The following is a 21151-nucleotide window of genomic DNA, read 5'->3' on the forward strand; positions in this document are numbered from 1 at the left end:
GTGTGGCTGGAAGACAACCAGAAGCCCTTGCTGATGCTGCAGCATTGATAAAATATACTCCAAGAGACAAAAGGTACTGACCCTTCTGCCATAAAATACTGATCATTCATGTTCCTAAGTACTTTATACTAATACAATATTACCATTCTATGGTGTGGTTCATATTTGGTGATGACAGCCACTTCCTGTCATTTCTTTTGCAAAAATGAACAATTGCATGTTCGGTCAACTCTTTGTTGGAGTTGGCACTGCCTATAGCATTAACAAAAAATAGTTCAAGCATTATTGCCACAGTATCTCCTAGCCCTGCCTATACCAGTATTGTTTAGTTTAGCATTATTTCTAAGCATTAATATTATTAATTAATATTTCACTTGTGATGCGTCCTTCCCTGGCTCTCCCTGTCAGGTTCCTACCTGCGTGTGGTTACTGCCTGTCTCTAGGCACCACCAGGGACTCCACCAGTCCGGACCGCACTCTCTTATGGTTTACCTATCCGTTCTAGCACAGATCTCAACAGATCCCCCTGCTAGGCAACCACCAGTAACGTCCCAATACTAGTATTCCCAGAGACTCTGAATACTGGTATTGTTATTCTCTTCACCGCTGCCACCATTTGTTACAGTTCCCCTTCAGCCTTGGTCATTACCTTACCCTCCCTTCTGGTCTGTGAAACCCCAGCCAAGGATCAGGCCTTTGGTAAGCCAAATATTTGGTGTCTGTCCTTGAAGACTCACTAAACTTGTTGTAAGTGTAAAGCTTTGTCAAGGAGAAATTTGAGAAAAACCTATTTGTTGTCTGAACGGAAAGATAATTAAAATATACAAATATGAACTGTAAGGAATTTTAACAGCCTTAAGAGATACACGTTAGGGACACTGCTAAAGCCAAGTGGTATGGACATGGAAATTAAGGAGCCTCAAGTAACCTTAACCATAAATAAACATTCTTTAGTTTGCAGTTGAATGGAGAGGGAGAGAGGGAGTGTATGTCAGGGCCAAGAGTTTCCTAGCTTGAAACTGTGGGGTTGTACAAGGTGGTTCTCTTTTGATATGGTTCTGCTTGTGTAGTTTTGAAATACTTGCTTTCTTTACAAATACATTTCCAGTGTTCTGTCATCCAAAGGAAGTTATACACAGTACCACAGCCTACGACTCAGGAAGTGGGGAACACATAACAGTCCCGTTTGTTTGTTTGTTTGTTTGTTAGATTTATATCCTACCCTTCCCCCCAGTAGGAGCCCAGGGCAGCAAACAAAAGCACTAACACTTTAAAACATCATAAAAACAGACTCCAAAATATATTAAAACAAAGCATCTTTAAAATCATTTTTAAAAGCTTTAAAAACATCTTTTAAAAAAAGCTTTAAAAACATCTTTAAAAAAAAGCTTTAAAAACTTATTAAAAAGCAATTCCAACACAGACTGGGATAAGGTCTCTACTTAAAAGGCTTGTTGAAAGAGGAAGGTCTTCAATAGGCACTGAAAAGATAACAGAGATGGCACCTGTCTAAAATTTAAGGGGAGGGAATTCCAAAGGGTAGGTGTCAATACACTAAAGGTCTGTTTCCATGTTGTGTGGAACAGACCTCCTGATGCAGGAGGCCTTCACCTGCAGAGCGCAGTGATCAACTGGGTAGATAACGGATAAGACAGTCTTTCAGGTATCCTGGTCCCAAGCTGTATAGGGCTTTATACACCAAAAGTAGAACCTTGAACTTGGCCTGGTAGCTAATAAGTAGCCAGTATAATTCTTTCAGCAGCAGGATGACATGCTGGTGATACCCTGCCCCAGTGAGTAGTCTCACCGCCGCATTTTGCACCAGCTGCAGCTTCCAGACCAAACTCAAGGGCAGCCCCACATAGAGCGCATTACAGTAATCCAGCCTGGAGATTACCAGTGCATGGATAACAGTAGTCAGGCTATTCCCAGTCCAGAAATGGTCACAGCTGTCTTACTAGCCGAAGCTGGTAAAAGGCACTCCTAGCCACTGAGGTCACGTGGACCTCTAGCGACAAAAACGGATATAGTAGCACCCCCCAGACTATGGACTTGCTCTTTCAGAGGGAGAACAACCCTATCCAAAGCAGACAATTGACCAGTTATCCGAATTCGGGAACCACCAATCAACAGCTTCTCCATCTTGCTAGGATTCAGACTCAGTTTATTGGCCCTCATCTAGCCCACCACCGAGTCCAGGCACCAGTCCAGGGCTTGTACGGCCTTTCCCAATTCAGATGTTACAGAGAAATACGGCTGGGTATCTTAAGCGTACTGCTGACACCTCACCCCAAATCTCCTGATGACGGCTCCCAAGGGCTTCATATAGATGTTAAACAGCATGGGAGACCAGATGGTACCTGTGTCACCCCACAACACAACTGCCAGGGGGCTGAAAGACAATCACCCAATGCTATTATCTGAAAACGACCCTGGAGATAGGATTGGAACCACTGTAAAACAGTGTCTCCGATACCCATCTTACCAAGTTGGCCCAGAAGGATACCATGGTCAGTAGTATCAAAAGCCAACAAGAGATCAAGTAAAAATAACAGGGTTGCACTCCCCCTGTCCTTCTCCTAATTAAGGTCATCCATCAGTGCGACCAAGGCCAATTCTGTCCCACAATCCAGCCTGAACCCAGACTGGAATGGGTCACGATATTATGTTTCATCCAAAAGTACTTGCAATTGCTGCACCACAACCCTCTATCACCTTCCCTAAAAAGAGGGTATTTGCGACCGGGCGGTAGTTGTCACAAACAAATGGGACCAGAGTGAGCTGTTTCAGGAGTGGTCAGATCACCGCCTCTTTCAGGGTGGCTGGAACCACTCCCTCCTGCAACTATGCATTGACCACACCCTGGATCCACTTGGTCAACCCCCCTCGGCCAGCTTTAATAAGCCAAGAAGGGCAAGGGTCAAGAGGACACATTACTGGCCACATCATCGCAAGCACCTTATCCACGTCATCAGGCCACATTAACTGAAACTGATCTCAAGACGTTGCAGCCAGAGCTTGGAAAAGTTTCTTTTTTGAACTACAGCTCCCAGCAGCCCCAGCCAGCATGGCCACTGGATTGGGCTGATGGGAGCTGTAGTTCAAAAAAGTAACTTTTCCAAGCTCTGGTTGCAGCAGATGTTGCACTGGACACCTCACTGGGGACTACAGTAGATGCGGATAGGGCATCAAGATTGCTTTGGGGGTGAGCAACGTTACCCTCAAAGTGCCTTGCAAACAATTCACAGCAGGCTTCCGAATGGTCTAAATCTCCACTTCCTGGAGTTGATGTCAACAGACCCCTGACAATAAGGAAAACTCCACCGGACTGCTACTTGAGGATGCAATAGAGGCAGAGAAGTGGGCCTTCTGCACTGCCTTCACCGCCACACAGTAGGCATGGTTATGATGTTTTACTCATGCCCGATCAGCCTCACAACACATCTTTGCCACTTGCACTCTAGCCACCGTCTAGCCTGTTTCATTGCCCTTAGCTCACTGGTGTACCAAGGTGCAAATTGGGCTGGCTCCACATTGCCAGAGAGGGTACTTAGGGGCAACCGTGTCAAGAGCCCGACACGCCTCATTGTTCCACAGTGTGACAAGGTCTTCAACAAGGTCGTCTGCTCTATCTACTGGGAACTATGCCACTTTGGTATGTCTTGCTGGGCTTCAGTTACCATGCCGTCTCATCACTGTATAGTGTAGTGAAGGCCAATATCAAAAGTGTCCTGGGAGGGAGGGAAGGCAATGGGCCTCTGTCCACTAAGTTCATAAGGACTCATTGCCTCTTCTCCCTTCTTTGCAGGGTCCCTAGCAGTTTTCACCTTACCCTATGTAATCACTACCTGAGAAATGTATCAAGCTGCATTTGAAAGGACTCTTGAGCTTGGGAGTGGAAGTTGAGGATGGCAGTCTTGCTCTTCTCCTTGGCACTTGGTACCAATGTCTGGAGCATGAAGCAGGTTTTTATACCACCTCAGCTGTGTCCCTCAATACAGTACATTTTCTTTCTGTCACAAAAGTTCATGAGACAGATTCACTTTTACAGGAGAAAGAAAATACAGACCATCCCTACTGGCACTTTGCTAGTATTCCATGGAAGACGCTTGGCAATCTGTGCTAGGTGTATGCTCATAAATTATGTTTCTCACAATCGAAAAGTGAAAGACTGGAGAAGAAAAGCAGCCAGCCAGGTACCCACCTGCAAATGGTCGTAGGTACCACAGCACTCCTGTTAGGACAGAAGAAGGCAGACTGTATAACAAAATTGCTTAGAGGCAGCATCTAGGGACTACCCTTTCCTGCCTCTTGGAAGGAAGTTTTTTCAAAGCACCAACCCCTGTGTTTAAACATAAATTCCAGAATAAGTGAAACCCTGAGAAGAAAACACAATACAAACAGAGGATTACAGACATGATAAATAGACTCCTCCGTCCAAAGGATCCTCAACCTATTCCCTACGGATAAACAGTTTCAGAGCACATTTCAAGTTCATAAAATTCAATACATGTTCTCTTACACAGATACTGTTGGTGGCAAGGATCTAGTTTAAACACACACACACTTTTTTGCCCGAACAGGTCACTACAGATTCAGAGCAAGGAATAACCAGAATAACCAATATTTTCAAGTCCATAAAACACAATACAGATATTGCTGGTGGCAAGATGTTTTGTTTTAATGTATTTTAATGTCTGTTTTTATGATGTGTTATTTAGTGCTTTTTTTTGCTGCCCTGGTCTCCTGCTAGAAGGGTGGGATATAAATCATATAATAAATAAATAAATAAAATAAGAATCTAATTTAAAATACATACACACACACACACACAATTTTGCTCTGACAGGTATACACTACATAAGAGTAGTGCATCATTCCTATCAAAGGGTACGAATAAACAGCCTTCAGAAAGTAGGAATGCAAATTTGATTGTTGTGCAAATGTGTGAGAAAAGCTATTGAGGGAGCTGAAATGTGTAATGTGAGGCAGTCTTGTAGGGGCACTAAAGTAATCCATTGTTGGGACCAAATTGTCTGATTCAGCAAAGAGGGTTGGCCTACTTCCTTCATTAGTTAAAAAAGGGCTTTTCATATATTTTTTTCTTTTTTTTCCTGCACAGCTCTTTGGAGATGTCTGCTATAACTGCAGCCACGTGATTGAGGGGGATGGTAAGTTTAAGGCTGTCAATGTAGCTGTTGCAGCCCTTCATGTACAAGACATCAGTGATTCTTTTCACATCTGTCCTCATTGAATTTGTTACAATTCTGCAGTTTGATAATCCCTTTGTTTGATCTTTCCCACTAGTGGTATCTGCTCTCAACAAGGCTTGGTGTGTGAACTGCTTCGCTTGTTCCACCTGCAACATCAAGCTCACGTTGAAGTAAGTGGCAAGCAAAGATTCTTCTTGTGGGAAAGTTAGCATAACTCAGGGAGTTACTGCAGAGACTGGCAATGTTACATTGTGGTCAGAGCAACTGGCTCAAGTTTGGCAAAAGAAGCGTGTGAAGAATAGGGGAGTGTCCTGGTAACTACTGAAAATGTACGTGTAATAAGACTCTTAAGCAAATTGTCAAACAAGTGCCCCCTCACCAGCAAGTTCAACATTTCTTTCTGGAGCAAAGTATTCCTTGTCTTGCAGCATTCCTATGCTGCTCCTGATGCATTTACAGCCAATATATGAGACGAACGGCACAATAATTATTTTCAACTAGGGAGCACAACCTGCACGGTGGGTTGCTCATTCGTAAGATCTGCTTTCAGGTAATCACTTCAGCCCACCATTTCAAACAGTAGGGCAGTAGATCTGCTACCAGGGTAGGCTTTATTCTGCATGTACTTACCAGTTCTGCTTGTGTATAAATGTCCCAGTTTGCTGATTGGCATGGTAGGCTGAAGCTTGCTCACTTAGATGTTAAGCCTCACGTGACTTCCTGAGTGAAAATTAATAGCTGTATATTTCTTTGAAAGGAGTAAGTTCGTGGAATTTGATATGAAGCCGGTGTGCAAGAAATGCTATGAGAAATTCCCTTTGGAGCTGAAGAAACGCCTGAAGAAGCTGTCTGAGTTGGCCTCCAAGAAAACTCATCCCAAAGCTCTGGATTTAAACTCTTCTTAAACAGGTCTGTGCTTACTGCTGACTCTACTCATCATAACCCTCACCAACTAGTCTGCCTCACCCACTGATCACAAAAGGAACTTTTAAAAATAGCTGAAGAACAAGAGAAACAAAAGCTCACTAGTTATATCTTGCACTCTGAATGTTTTTCTGCTCAGGTTATAGTGTGTAGAGGTTGTCCTCGGGAAGAAAACTGTGGCAATGCACAATAATGCACTATTTCCCCTTGCTTTTTTCCACTATTTGCTCATGCTGTACTGAGATTCAGGCACCTACTACATGTTAAATTGAATTCTGTACTCTTTTTCCCTCTCATTGTTTTTAAACCAAAATTAGCCTAGGCAGACTGAAAGTGGGAACACAGGAAGGTTGAGTAGAAGTAGGCTTCTTAACCTTTCCCTTCCAAGAAGCAACACAAAAACACAGAACTTCATGTAATATGTCTTTTAAACGTTCTCTTAAAATTGCAGTGGACTAATGAGAACCAAGTACTAATTTTCCTTGCAGTTTTTAATTACTTTGTTATAATTACTCAGCATATACCTACATTGGTTTTATTAACTAGCTGCCCTTTCCTGCCCTAGGAGCTACGCTGGATGAGCTAGGAATAGTATAAAATAGGATCTGGATGGACCAAAGTGGCTGAATTGTAAGCCTATAATTTCTGAAAGAGATTATTCTTGGTCCCTGTATTTATAGTAGCTGTGGGATTTCTAAGTATTTAGACCTTCTGCTTCTCCATTCTTAATGCTGGCATATTGTGGAGAAAGTATTAGGAAATTCTTGGAGTCTTACCCTACGTATAATCCACCTACAACTCATGTTCATTTTAGTGTTACATAAAACAATCCTGTAAATGGCCTCTCTAAAAGTGGAACTAAATATTACCTCAGCAAACACATGCTCCCAAACGTCGTTTACCTTAGCAAAATACATTCGCTCACACACACCTGAAAACACCTTTGTGTGCTTAACACTTCTCCCTCTTGCCATTTTTCCACCACTACCCTTCTGCACCTCACTCCCAGACAGTTTCCCTCAGATAGGCTTATTTCCAGTGTCGGAGCTCAGAGTATGTGTCAGAGGGATGGCATGTAGGAAGGGAGAAGTGGCAGATAGTGAATGTATTAAGCACTCTCCCCACCTGCCAGTTCTACATGATGTTTCCCGCCCTTTCTTTAGCAATACCAGACCACATGGGCTGGAGAAACCTGTGTTTGCTTCATAATGTGTCATTCCAGACGAAGTAAGTAGTGTTCTCATGAAATTCCACCATAGTATTTGCTTTCCTGTAATAGGAAGGTAAAGGAAGAGTAGTATAGAACAAGATGCCACTTTGTGACTGTTTAATACAGGGCAGGAAAGCATAAATGTCTTAATTTACATCTTTATTACAATAATTGAGTTTTGTTCATACACTGATGTAAGAGGATCGACTTTTTGCACCTCTTTTCCAAAACTAATCCTGAAATAGCATTATTTAGCTGCTTATTGTTATCATCATGTAGTTTATATTATTATATCTAATAAATAGCACAAGAGGATTGTTCTTCTCTTCATCTGGGACTAACCTTCAGTCATAAGTACAAAGAGCAACCACAAATACGTGGACCATATTTTTCTTAGGTCTAAGATAAGTGATCCTTAATTTAGACTCTCACTGACTTCAGCCGCTGTCATCCAGAATCCTCTGTGTGTTCCAGTTAAGATCTTGTGTATGTGTGCTGCCATATTCATTTAAATGGAGTAAACAGAGCCTGATGTGTATATGTTCTGCTCCCTACATTGAAAAGAATGAAATAGCACATGTGCATGGAGAAGCTGTATGTCGAGCATTGTAGCTTCCACTCTTATTAAGTCAGTGATGGATCTGGTAGACTGTGCTGCTGTAGGAACAAAGCATAGGCACTACTGTCTAGAAGCCAAAATACAATTCATGCTGTATTTTCCTATGCAATATACCTACAGAACACAACTCTTATGCCACAGTGCAATTCTGGTCATGCACTAACATGGTATATATGTGACAAGAACATTTTTGTGACCCTTGAAAAATGACCCCATCTTGTGAGATAGCATGGATATAGGGCACCTGTGAACCATGGGACTTTGTGGCATGACACTTTTGTTTGATGGGCGGATTTTATGTAATCTTGTTCTTTAATCCAATGATGGGATTCATCTAGGAGGGATTTAAAAATGACCCCAGCTTTGGGTCAAAAGGGCATAGGTTTTGGGATAGGGGTGCAAACAAGAATGAGCTCCTGCAATGAAACACTATGAAAGAGAAAGGGTTGGCTGGATGTCTATTGGAATGTGCAAATCAAATATGAATTCCTGTGTTAACTAAAGCTCAGTTGGATCTTCAGAGAGCAATTCAGTTTCATTTGCTCTCACTGATGCCACTGCAGATCCAAATCTGATTGACTCCACCATGATCCAGCAGCAGATAAGCGGAATCATAGCTGCGAACAAGTATAGAAAATAGCATGTAAAAGTAAAAAGTATGTTTGGAGTTGTTTTGCACCTGTTGAAAGCATACTTTTCACCATGAAAATGTGTGAGTGTTACAGCTTGGTACAACTTTACTGACCAGTCTATGACAAGTGCCGTTTGCTCCATTCAAAGCAATCTGAAAGTGTCAAGATTATAGGAAAATAGCAAGTTAAATAATTATTACATTAATTATCCTTCCACTAAGTGCACTAAATGTAGATTTACCAGCTATAATATATTGTTATAACTATATAGTATTGTAGTAACATATTTTATATCACGTGGGTTCCTGTATTGCTTTAAAAATTAGCAGATACTTTTAGAAGGTGTAGTATAAACTCTAAATGAAAGGTTATTAACATTCACAACATAATTGTAGTCTCCATTCTCCAATGGCTGCACTATGCCTTTGCTTGTTGTGTCATCCAAATCTGGGCTTGTGGTTTGTTTTCCCAAATAACCCACAAGTGGTAAGTCAAGAACAAACCTTGGCTACCTCTTGTGGTTTGCTTGGAGATAAGCAAACCATGAGACTGGGTTCGGATGACACAATAAGCCAAGGTTGTGGTTTGCTGCTCCCTGCAAGGTATGGCAAGGAGCAGAGGAGGAGCATAATGGGGATGTTTGAGCAGCATTCTGGGGGGGGAAAACTAGCTGTTAGCATCTAAACCACTTTAATGTGTAAAGTTGACATATTTTGTATAAGGTCACAATAATTTCTCAATGCATTGCGTTAAAATGTTTTACAAAATCTACATAGTTTTCTGCCAATACTTTGCTTCAGAATCTTGTAATTCCTCTAGCAAAAGGGTACATCCTGCTAGATTAAAATATTGTATATCTTCATTTTACTTTATATTCTTGAAATGACTGCTATATATCTTTTAAATCTCACAGTAAAGGTTATTTTCCGAAGTTGCACATGTCGGATTGCTTTTATTTGGTGCAGGAACCTGCTACAGGAAATATTTTTGGAACAAAATGTGCAAATGTTATTAAAAATGCCTGAATAATGTAATAGTAGAAAATATGACTGGTCTGGCCAGCTGCTGTTCTGCTGCAGCCACTACACCATTTCTCTGGTGCTTAAATTCAACATAATGGTTGCCATAAGGAAAAGAAACATTTTAAGTTGTGAGAAATATATATTCCGGATTATAATATTGCATCTTTCTTTCTTTTTTGTAACATCTAATGCAACACCCCATAGCTGTGAGACCGTTATTGTTAGATGACTCCAGCTTTATTATAACATCCAATCAATGGTGAGTAAGTCAGTTTGTGTGACAAAATACAGTTCTAGGCCCCAGACTACTGTGTGGAGAAAATGTAGCCCCTAAGAATACAGAAGTTGGTCACCTTCTTTTAACAAAAGCAGAATAGTGATTTGACTATATATTTTATTTGAAATGCAGCTGCTGTGTAGGAAGGATTCTTTGATCCAATCTGTAGCGTTAAGTGCTTTGGTAACAGAAGACTGAAAAGCTGTTCAAGACTTTATGGATTTATACTTGGTTTAGTGTGACATACATTTCTGGAAGGAAGTTAACAGTATTACTCCAGTTATTTTGCAATTTTCTTTTTAGAAAGTGGACACAATAATTTGGCTATTATCATTAACAGAAAACGAATATACAACATTTTAAATTAAAGCATCAAACTGAATTTACATTAAGGATTCAGACATACAGTACAATCTTGATCTCACCTTTGAGCCAGCTAGCTTCAAAGAGTCCACTGCCAGCAATGGACACTGCATGTGGAATGTCTGGATGCTTGTTTGCAAAAGGTTCAGTATTTTTAAAAGTGTGGCACTCATTTAGGTGCAGAAAGATCCCAACATTCTAATCCTCCAGTACACATGTACGAAACACCTTCTTTGCCAAACTGTGCCTTCTGCTAGATTCAACAGAGACTATTGTGACTACTTTGGTAAATAACAGGGAAGCCAACAGTATTGGTTTTCCTCAACTGCTGAAAAGTTTGTGTGAACATGCTGCAACAATCATTGGAGAATATATCATTTAGCAAAGACAGGTTTGGAATTTCCTTTTACACAAAAAAACATGTAGTACCAACAATAACTTCCTAGCTCCTTGGATTATTGAAAGTTTTATTAGAACAATCTTGTCAGCACAGTACAAAGGCTGTGATGCATGGAATCTTTATTGCTACAATTATTTGACACAACACAGTCCTACACATATTTCCTGGTAAAAAGGTAAAGGTGTCCCCACACTTATAGTGCGAGTCGTTTCTGACTCTTAGGCTGACATCTTGCGACGTTTACTAGGCAGACCGTATATATGGGGTGGGATTGCCAGTTCCTTCCCTGGCCTTTCTTTACCCCCCAGCATATGCCGGGTACTCATTTTACCGACCACGGATGGATGGAAGGCTGAGTGGACCTCGACCCCTTTTACCGGATATTTGACTTCCTCCTTCCATTGGAATCGAACTCCGGCCATGAGCAGAGCTTCGGCTTCGTTACCGCCTCTTACCACTCTGCGCCACAGAGGGCCTATATTTCCTGGTAGTCAGTTACAAATAGGTGAAGCATGTTTCTCGAGCTAAGGTAACATTGTTTATTTATGTATTTATAACCCACACTTTCATAAGAATGTATCTAGGTGGAATACAACATATAAAAATAAAATCAATTAAAAAAAATCATTCATGGAGTAAGTAGACTGACTTCACCTCATGAGGATGCTTCCTTTCAGTGTACTTTCCCGGTACTTAAAGGGTAACACAGTAACTTTTTGCTGTGTATTGCAGAAGTTTGTGCTGATGCCAGGAGTACACCATGCCTATCATGCATTCCTTTCTCAATAGGAAAGGATGTGATAATCTAGTGCAGGATAAATTTCGAGAAAAGGAGGCTGTCATTACAGGAAAAAAATGCAGATTATTTTGGAATAGTTATGTTGAAATCTCAGCATTTGCACTCTGAGCTGACTACAGCTTTATTTGTGGCTTAAACACACACATGTCTCTGCGACAGCCGTAGTTTTTGGTTCAGTCCTCTAGGGTCAAGAAAGATACAATTAGAGACTGCACTGACAAATGTAAAGTTTAAAATGAATTTCTTCCAATATATTAAATACTGTCAGTTTGGCACAACCTGTAAATGATGGGTGCTTCTTATTCTCAGGCAGGGAGATGTTGATTCTTCTGTTTGTTTACATCATTCATTAACAAGTGCACATATGATGTCATTAGGTCATCCATTTTGTATCCCTTGAGGAAAAAGTAGAGACATTTAATAAACTATCATGGAAAGGGCTATAAAGAGCGATGAGACTCTTTAGCAGATCATGAAACATTTCACAACAGTATCCCAGTGTGTCAGGGTAAGCATCCTGCTAATGTGTACTGCCTTCAAGTCGATTCCGACTTATGGCAACCCTATGAATAGGATTTTCATGAGGCTGAGAGGCAGTGACTGGCCCAAGGTCACCCAGTGAGCTTCATGGCTATGTGGGGATTCGAACCCTGGTCTCCTAGGTCGTAGTCCAACACCTTAACCACTACACCACACTGGCTCTCATCCTGCTAATACTGTTGTTTTAAGATAACATTTTGGCCCACATACCATTTCCATTAATGTAATATGTACCCTCCTACATTCCCCAAGCCACCAACATGCACATATATCAGCCAGTTTCATTTCCCAAGCCCCTTAATTCTTGCAAGTCTGACTTTCTGATACTACCCACCCACCCACGTCCTTCCAAACTGAGAGGCTAAAGAAACATATCCTGAGGCAAGAAGAGTCTTCATCAAAGAGGCATCCAGGAAAAATTGGAATAAACAGCTTCTTCATGATTTTTCCTCAACTACCAAAGGTAGAACTATTATCCAAGTTTGAAAAAAGAGGCATTAATATTATGGGGTTTGGGGATTGAGATGGATGCTTTCTATGAAGCCCTTTCTAGCCTCTGATTTGGGATCTGCAAATGAAAAAAACTGCTCTACTGGTTAGACTAGTTCACCATTCGGAGACTGGGGTGGCGTGCAACAATATTTACTGGTGAATACTTTCCACCTTCCACCAAGAATGGACAGTTTTAACTAATGGGATGTAGTGGGTCATAAATTACTTTCAATCCACTCCACAATAGTCTTCCTGGGAATAGTTTGGTTATTCTCTGAGGAACTATGTGCACACGTCCTTGGAGAATTTTACTCAGAATGCACCTTTAGTGGAAGGGCAGAAAGGGTTAACCAGTAATTGCCAGAGCCTTTGTTTCCCTTCAGTGGATGGTCTTGAGCAAATCTGAAATCATAAACTTTTCTTACCAGGGATGTTTCACAAAGGATCCGACTACCTTGTACCAAGTTCCCTATAGTCATGTGGAAGTATGTGCTGCCACTCCTCCAGCTGGAAATTTTAGTGAAAGGGTAAACTGTCAAGATCTCCTAAAGTCAAAATAAATGTTACATGTAAGTTTTATAAAATCAACAACTTAGCTATTTCTCTATATGGCACATCAGGGATTTCCAAAAGCAATTCAGTGCTGATGCTTTATCACATTATCCTCACTACCATTTCCTGCTGATTTCAAATAACCTGTTTCTAAGGAGGTCTGAGTAGGGTTTTCCCTGGATCAAGCACTTCTGACCTTAGAATATTCTCTCTCCTCAGCCAAGTTTCTGTTTATTTGCTATCTGGCCATTTCACCCAAAAGATCCTTCCAGGAAGACACCAACTGACTGTACTCAACTCAGGCAGGAGTTTCTCCTTCCTGGGTGCACAGATCTCATGCTTATCTCTTCTTTATATAATTGTTCATATTTTTGGATTATTTTGAAGAGCAAAGAGAGGAGCAACAGATAACGGGTTCAGGCTCTAACAAATTGTGTTAGTTGATGTATTTTCTACAACAGAAGAAGCAGAACTGTGTACTTCCTCCTGAAGTCCACAGCTATCTTCACACTTTTTCGTGAAGGGGACATTTTGGATGAAACTTCTAGCATAGGTCAGGGTGTACGTACCTTTTCCAGTGGGTAGGTATGCTACCAAGTATCAAAAGAACACTCTTACCTTAGTCTTTGGATGTATTAAGGAGAGTCCTTGTTTGTTGATAGCAATGAATACAATGTCAGGGAAATTTGGCTCTGAAGTTTGCTAGTAAAGAGGAACAGAAAAGGAGTGAAATCTATTGATAAGGAGCTACTTCCAGTCACTGACATGTTAATTGTTCACTAGTTACTCTTCTCTTATTATTGCAGGAGTGTAAGGGAGCATGTAACACTTTTTCTGACTGCCATTTCCACACTGTAGATCACACTTGTACTTACCCACAGCACAGTCCAAACTCAATATCTGCCAGGATGAGAGGGTTTGTATTCAGTGCATCTTGGGCTTCCAAGGGCTACATTGGTGTAAGTCCCTCACCCTGGCTCAGCCAGTGGAACTTTCACTGGTGTAAGGCCCAAAAAATGTGTGTGGCGAGGAGAGACTTGGACGTATTCCAAACCCTGTCCAGCTCAGTCATGTGATCTAGGGCCCAATCCTCAAACCTTGGGCCAACACTCACTTGCTGGCTCAGTGGTGGTAACCTCTCCCAGAGATTCCTGGGACTCCCACATATCTTGATGTGGGTATTTTTTGTATGGGGTTCTGACACAGAACCTATTTTCCTCTGGCATCACTGTGGTACCCTCTGTACACACCAACCAGCTATAGGTGTCACATCTTAAAATGAACAGGCAAAGGCTGATGCCAGCCAGATTGTGCATAGAGATGTGCAGACCAGGAAGAAAGTGTTTTTTTCAGGGTTTCCCCCCTAATTTTTCAGAAAAAGCAAAACAAAAAGGCTTCATTAAAAACAGAAAAAAGGGGTGTCCCTCCCCCCCAAAAATTTTCTGGTTTTTTAAATGGGCCTTCACATCTCTAATTGCGCAATCAATTTTTTTGCTGGTGCAAGACTAGTTCTTCCACTATTTGTAATAGCAGATAAAAGGCAGATCCACACAGAATACTGGCCCAGGCATTGACTTACAGTAGACTGAACAGCTTAAAAGAAGCAGAACAATGTAAGAAGTTTCTATTGTGCAGAAAGTAGCTTTCTATACGATGGTACCCAAAAAAACATGGTTAACTGAAACTCACCTTCACTTCGAAGAAGGCTGAGCCAAATGTTGGCCAACGGTACATGAACTTCAAGAAGGCAATTTTGGCTTCATCCACAGTTTTCTGTTCATGTTTGTTAGAGGCAGAAATAATACTCTGCATAAAAAAAAAAAGTCAAAATCGGGGGCAGCTTTTCTGTGGCAGGAACTGGTCTCACGGATTTGCCCACAGGTATGAGGAAGGTGATTTTTTTCTAGTATTTGTTGATTTACTGAGCCACCTCCCAACCCTTGGATTAAAATAAAAATATGGTCAGGAATCTCAGAATGACAGAAACCATACACCAGGAGTGGGGAACTGGGTTCAGTTGATGGGCCAGACCTTTCTCTGCCATCACAATGTCATCAGGCAAAGCAGCCCTTTGAAGTCCCGACAATCGGCTAATTGTTAAGACTTCAAAGGTCTTTGCAAGCCTCTTTGAGGCCCTGACAACTAGGTGATCATCAGGACTTCAGGAGCTCTGCACATGGAGCTTCTGAAGCACTGAAGATCAACTGATTGGTGGCACTTCAGTAGCCCTTTTTGGCCCAGTCACCTTTTTACCTACTCACACCTGGTGTCACATATGACATCCGGTGATTGGCAGGTGGGTGTGGCTTTGCCAAAATACCATGGTGGGCCAAATGGGGAGGTCTAGTGGGCCAAACTAGGTCTACAGGCTGGAAGTTCCCAATCCCAACCCCTGCCATACACTGTGACATAATCCTTGAGTCTCCAGGTTCAAGTGAGATTTTTAAAAATACAAATAAAATAAGTACATTGTGATGCCATTTCTAATCAGTTTTAGCAACTGTAGTGACTACAGAGGCTCTCTGAAAGGACTATGGTTAGTGAGAAGCTTTGTGGTGAGCACCATTGGCTTTTTTTTTATGGTGACCTGGAGGGGAACTACTGTGGCATGATGAGTAGCTATAGAGAGGAACCAACCCAAATGGAAAGCCAGTGCAAATATGAATTTTTGACACTCTAGAATAATCAAAGGATTCTTTTTACCCGTTTCCACTCCTCTGGAGATGTTGTTCTGATCATGTTCTCAGGCACTAGTTCCTTCAGTATTTTGGGAATTGCTGCATATTGCATTCGATCATTATTAAAGTTAACTTTAAAAATCAGCCCAGCTAATTGGATGGCATCCTCTTTTGAACACCTGTGATATCCTCGTAGATACTTTGGTAGTTCCTGAAAGATACAATTGAAGACATGTTTGTTTATCTATTGACTACTCTCTGGTGTGTGGGAGAGAGAGAGAGAGAGAGAGATTTGTTTTTGGTATCATAGTGGGCACTAAGTGTCTCCCATGTAAAAGCAACCCTGCATATAAGGATCATATGTAGTGTGCAGGAAAGCATTAAGACATCCTAGGTTTTAGAACTGGGGCCTGAGAGACCACATTGGCTCCCTTAGAACATGTTCACTGATTTTATTATGAGACAAGGGACATGGTTGCACTCACAGACAGAATCAGGCATAAGTAGTTTCAGCCAATGGGGACTGATTCCCTACATGAGGAATATTCTTGGAATCATAAATGTCCAAGGTCCACAAATCCTGTGAATTTTCAGTCTATACTGATCCTTCACAGATCTGTATGACTGACAGAGACCACAGTGGGTTCAGAAAGGGCAGTGCTGACATCCCATCAGCTCTGGGCATTGCATTTGCAGCCATCCCTGCCCACCAACAAAAAGATAATGTGGTCTTTTTACTGGAGAATTCCAGATCTCTCAGAGATTTTGTCTCACTTGTGTATTCCAAAAGAGCTCTACCTCCTTCCAGCCAACGATCTCATGCCATCAATTCTTCATACCAAGTGAAATTTATGATGATCAGCCTTCAACAAAATCACTTTCCCAAGTAATTACGTACAGCTCTCCCTGCTCTGGAGAGTTAATGAAGCTTTGAAATTTTGCTGTTGTTTGGGACAGTTAAGCTCAAATGCAAAAGGTGTGGAGACAGAGGAAGCCAAGCCCGTATAGAAGAATCCTTGTTTAGGCATCTTATCTATGTTAATCAGTTAAATCAAGTAGAGAAACAAAAACAAAGAGCTTGATTCTTTCTACCTTTCTGTCCTTTCTTTCTATCCTTGCAGTCACTCAGAACTGTTAGAATTGAAAGCTAGCAAATGTTAGCATTTTCCTATCTCTGAAGGACTAAGCACAAATAAAAGAAACAGAAATGAAAGAGGGCATCAAGAAAAGAATCAAGCAGAGACTATTATTTGGTAACATTTCTTTGTAAGATCGTTTGCATTTCTAAGTAAAAGCAAAAGGTTGCATTTCAGTTGGCTGAAGCTAATCCTTCATTAAACCTCATTGACTTGTAGGGAATTTAGTGGAGCCTACTGCCAAGTAAGTATGCATAGAAATGCCATATCAACATTTAGTCTTTAAGGTGCCACGTAAAATTTCTTAAATAGAAAATTAAACAGGCATTTTAATGTCCAAAAGCCACATTTTTCTCACATTTCGTATCAGAAAACAAAAATGTAAACATAGTTTAATATTTGAGCTTTTATATACTCTTCAACATATTGAGTATTTTTCAACATTTGAAAGTGGGTGGAAACTTGTCAAAAACTGTGGAACAATTGATAGGTTAAGGAAAAAAGTAATCCATCATCCTACATAATATATGAGTTATACAACTTTCTATTTCATCAGGAAAAAATCTGTATTGATAAATTCATATAAAATTGTTGAATATCACAGTGAGATTGGACTTCACAGCTGGTTAGTAGAAATTAGTGCTTCGCTGTCGGGACATTATTTGTAGACACTTGATGATTATTGTTATTATTGTCAGTGGCGTGCTATAGACATCAACCCTACCCTATTACCTGATGATAGTGAAAGATGCAGTCAGCCTTCAAGTCCTTCCCAGGAGCCACATTTAGCCATAACTTTCTCATGAAATACACCTGGTAATTCACAGTGATGAAAACCACTAGGAAAACACAATTATAGACATTTAAAATGGGGGCAACCTTTAACATGCATATACAGATGCATTATGCCTAGGTATTTCAAGTTTAATTAATAGCCAAATGCAACCAGCTCTTCTTTACTCTTCTGCATGGACACTCCCTAAATGCTCCTCCCAGTGGCCTGGGGTAAGGAGCATGGCAGATGCATCTAATCAGAGTTGCCCGGAGGACCCAGTCAGTAATAGTAGCTCCCTGGCCAATGGGAGACAGATAATATACTCAGGCATAAATTACTTGTAGATCTGGAGGTAAGGATTAAAACAATCCAGCTGTCCGCATAAAACAAAACAAAAAGCCACTACTTTAAATATATTTTCAGAAGGAGATGATAACTTGGAGTGTCCAAGTGATGTCTCCTGGCTCAGTTTTTTGTTATTAAAGGGTTATTTTTCCCGTTACAAAGAGGGGTCCTTCACTACCTATTTAACAGTTATATGGCACAGAAACATTTGGCAGATGTTACTATTATTTATTAGATTTCTTACTGGCCCCTCACCATGAGATCCCAGAGTGGGTTACAACAATGAAAAAATGTAATATTAAAAACAGTTAAAAGAGGTTACTATCAACAGAATCAGGTAGGTCCTAAAATATATCTCTCAGGTATCAAAGGCCATGGGAAAGAGATGCATCTTCAGTGTTGACCTGATTTTCAAGTCACGGTAAGTCAGAGTATGGCTTATCATCACTGCGCTAACATGCTGGCTCCCAGCAAGAAGCTCACACCCTCATTACTTCTCCCTGGGCTTTTTAGGTCAGCGCAGGACCATGGTTAAGGTCTCTCATCTTTCACTTTGACCTATAACCATTGGAAAAACCTTGGCTACAGATTGTAGTTAAGTCAACCATGATCCTGGGTTCAGATGACAAACTAAGCCAAACCTTGGCTTAGCTGCCCTGTCATGTGACATTCATCTGAAAAGCCCAGGGAAGAGTAAGACAGCTACAGTCTCCTTCTTGGGAGGTTTGTGTGTTTGCACTAAATCATGGCTTGCCTTAGTGATGGACGTGCAAATACAGGCATTGTCTTGCTGCCACCCATTCCAGAATTCAATTGTGTTGCGCTCCCATAAGTTTCACTGATTCCAAATAAAGCTTTGAAGTATGTCAGAAATAAATGTTTATGCTTCACATCACTCTCAAGCAAGCCAGATGCCAAAAACATGATCCCTAGCCCACTCCCCAATGGAAATGAATCCCAATGTAGCAGTTGACATTTATAAGCAAAGAAGGCAGCTATAAAATTTTTCTCTTATACAGCAAACTAAGACACAATGGACAAATGTTAGCCTTATGAGAAAAGAAGATCAAGCAGAAATTCTGATATTAGCAAAGATTCGGAAGCTTGCTACAAAAAAAGGAGTATACTTTCTTCTGCTGCCACAGATGAGTGCCAATCAGTATATATTGTTGCACGCCTCCCCAATCGCTGAGCGGTGAGATTTCAGGGGTCCCTGCGCTCATGCAGGGTTTGGTTTCCTTTGGGAAGAAGGTCAGCGGAGACTGCGGTGTCTTTATGAAATGTGGTGTATTTATTTACACACATTCCAACCTGAGCTCAGGATGGAGGGGTTCAATGCATCAGCAGTCCAATATCCAGCTTTTCCATCTGGGTTGCAGGAGACATCCTAAAGCCATGGTGCAGAGGGATAGCCTCTCTGTCTGCCTCCAGCCCCAGCCATTCTCCAGACCACTAAAAAACACAAGCCTCTCATAGGCTCCGGGGGAGGGGGAGGCTTCTCCTGAAGAGTTTCAGTAACAAAAGGGTCTTCCTGGCCCATTCACCAGTTGATGGGCATTACCCATTATCCTACCTGGCCACTCTATTTGTTTAACAAAAGAGACTCATCTGACTAGCAGATGGAGTTCCTCATTCCAAGGCACAGGATTCCAAATCAGAGGTTGGAAGGGGACCCACAGGGATCATCCATTCCAACCCCAAACTCATAACAATATGAAAGGGCAGTTAGATTACGCTAATAAGCAACATTACCAGGAACAGATGGCATACCAATAAAGTTGCTACAAGCTACTGAGACTGAATCTGTCCACATTTTGATAAAAATTTGTCAACAAATATGGAAAACTAATGACCTACAGACTGGAAGCATTCAATATACATCCCAATTCCAAAGAAAGGAGATCCCAGGGAATGCAGCAATTATCGAACTATTGCCTTAATATCCCATGCAAGTAAAGTATTGCTCAAGATTCTACAACAAAGGCTCTTACCATATATGTAGCGAGAAATGCCAGACATCCAAGCTGGATTTAGAAAGGGAAGAGGCACCAGAGATCATATCACAAACATACGTTGGATAATGGAACAGAGCAAGGAATTTCAGAAGAAAATCACCCTGTGCGTTATAGATTACATCAAAGCCTTTGATTGTGCAGATCATGAAAAACTATGGAATGCTTTAAAGGAAATGGGGACAGAATATGGAGAAATCGATTGGTTCCCAATCAGAAAGGATGTGAGACAGGGAAGTATTTTATCACCCTATTTGTTTAATCTGTACGCAGAACGTATCATACAGAAAGCGGGATTGGACCAAGATGAAGGAGGTGTGAAAATTAGAGGGAGAAGTATCAATAATTTAAGATATGCAGACAATACCATACTACTAGCAGAAACCAGTAACGTTTTGAAACGAATGCTGATGAAGTTAAAGAGGAAAGCACAAAAGCAGGACTACAGCTGAACGTCAAGACGACTAAAGTAATGACAACAGAAAATTTATGTAACTTTAAAGTTGAAACGAGGACATTGAACTTGTCAAGGATTATCAATACCTCGGCACAGTCATTAACCAAAATGGAGACAATAGTCAAGAAATCAGAAGAAGGCTAGGACTGGGGAGGGCAGCTATGAGAGAACTAGAAAAGATCCTCAAATGCAAAGATATATCACTGAACACTAAAGTCAGGATCATTCAGACCATGGTATTCCCGATCTCTGTGTATGAATATGAAAGTTGGACAGTGAAAAAAGTGGATAAGAGAAAAATCAACTCATTTGAAATGTGTTAGAGGAGAACTTTGTGCATACCATGGACTGCGAAAAAGACAAATAATAGGGTGTCAAAACAAATTAAACCAGAACTATCACTAGAAGCTAAAATGATGAAACTGAGGTTATCATACTTTGGACACATCATGAGAAGACATGATTGACTAGAAAAGACAATAATGCTGGGGAAAACAGGAGTAGAAAAAGGGGCAGGCCAAACAAAAGATGGATTGATTCCATACAGGAAGCCACAGACCTGAACTTACAAGATCTGAACAGGGTGGTTCACGACAGATGCTATTGGAGGTCGGTGATTCATAGGGTTGCCATAAGTCGTAATCAACTTGAAGGCATATAACAACAACAAGGTAACAATCCAGTGTCTGCACTCATTCAGACAAA

At 41.1% G+C, this 21151-nt stretch overlaps 2 protein-coding genes across 9 annotated transcripts in view; one reads left to right on the plus strand and one right to left on the minus strand.

Moving 5' to 3' along the window:
* The window catches only part of LIMS2 (LIM zinc finger domain containing 2), a 43872-nt gene extending 34343 nt beyond the window's left edge, over positions 1-9529 (plus strand). For all 3 annotated transcript variants that reach the window (XM_061636431.1, XM_061636430.1, XM_061636429.1), the window contains 3 exons: positions 5123-5171; positions 5308-5383; positions 5971-9529. In XM_061636431.1, coding sequence (XP_061492415.1) covers positions 5123-5171; positions 5308-5383; positions 5971-6118 — 273 coding nt within the window. In that variant the 3' untranslated portion in view covers positions 6119-9529. The remainder of the gene's footprint in view (positions 1-5122; positions 5172-5307; positions 5384-5970) is intronic.
* Positions 9530-10035: 506 nt separating this feature from the next.
* Positions 10036-21151, minus strand: part of MYO7B (myosin VIIB) — a 114222-nt gene continuing 103106 nt past the window's right edge. For 5 of the 6 annotated variants that reach the window (XM_061636415.1, XM_061636410.1, XM_061636411.1 and 2 more), the window contains 6 exons: positions 17590-17696; positions 15747-15932; positions 14733-14849; positions 13662-13745; positions 12917-13036; positions 10036-11854 (listed from right to left, as the gene is read on the minus strand). In XM_061636415.1, the coding sequence (XP_061492399.1) occupies positions 11765-11854; positions 12917-13036; positions 13662-13745; positions 14733-14849; positions 15747-15932; positions 17590-17696 (704 nt within the window). In that variant the 3' untranslated portion in view covers positions 10036-11764. The remainder of the gene's footprint in view (positions 11855-12916; positions 13037-13661; positions 13746-14732; positions 14850-15746; positions 15933-17589; positions 17697-21151) is intronic. The other variant, XM_061636414.1, reaches the window with a different exon arrangement.

The sequence above is a fragment of the Rhineura floridana genome, chromosome 7 (assembly GCF_030035675.1).
Source record: "Rhineura floridana isolate rRhiFlo1 chromosome 7, rRhiFlo1.hap2, whole genome shotgun sequence".
NCBI classification, from domain to species: Eukaryota; Metazoa; Chordata; class Lepidosauria; order Squamata; family Rhineuridae; genus Rhineura; species Rhineura floridana.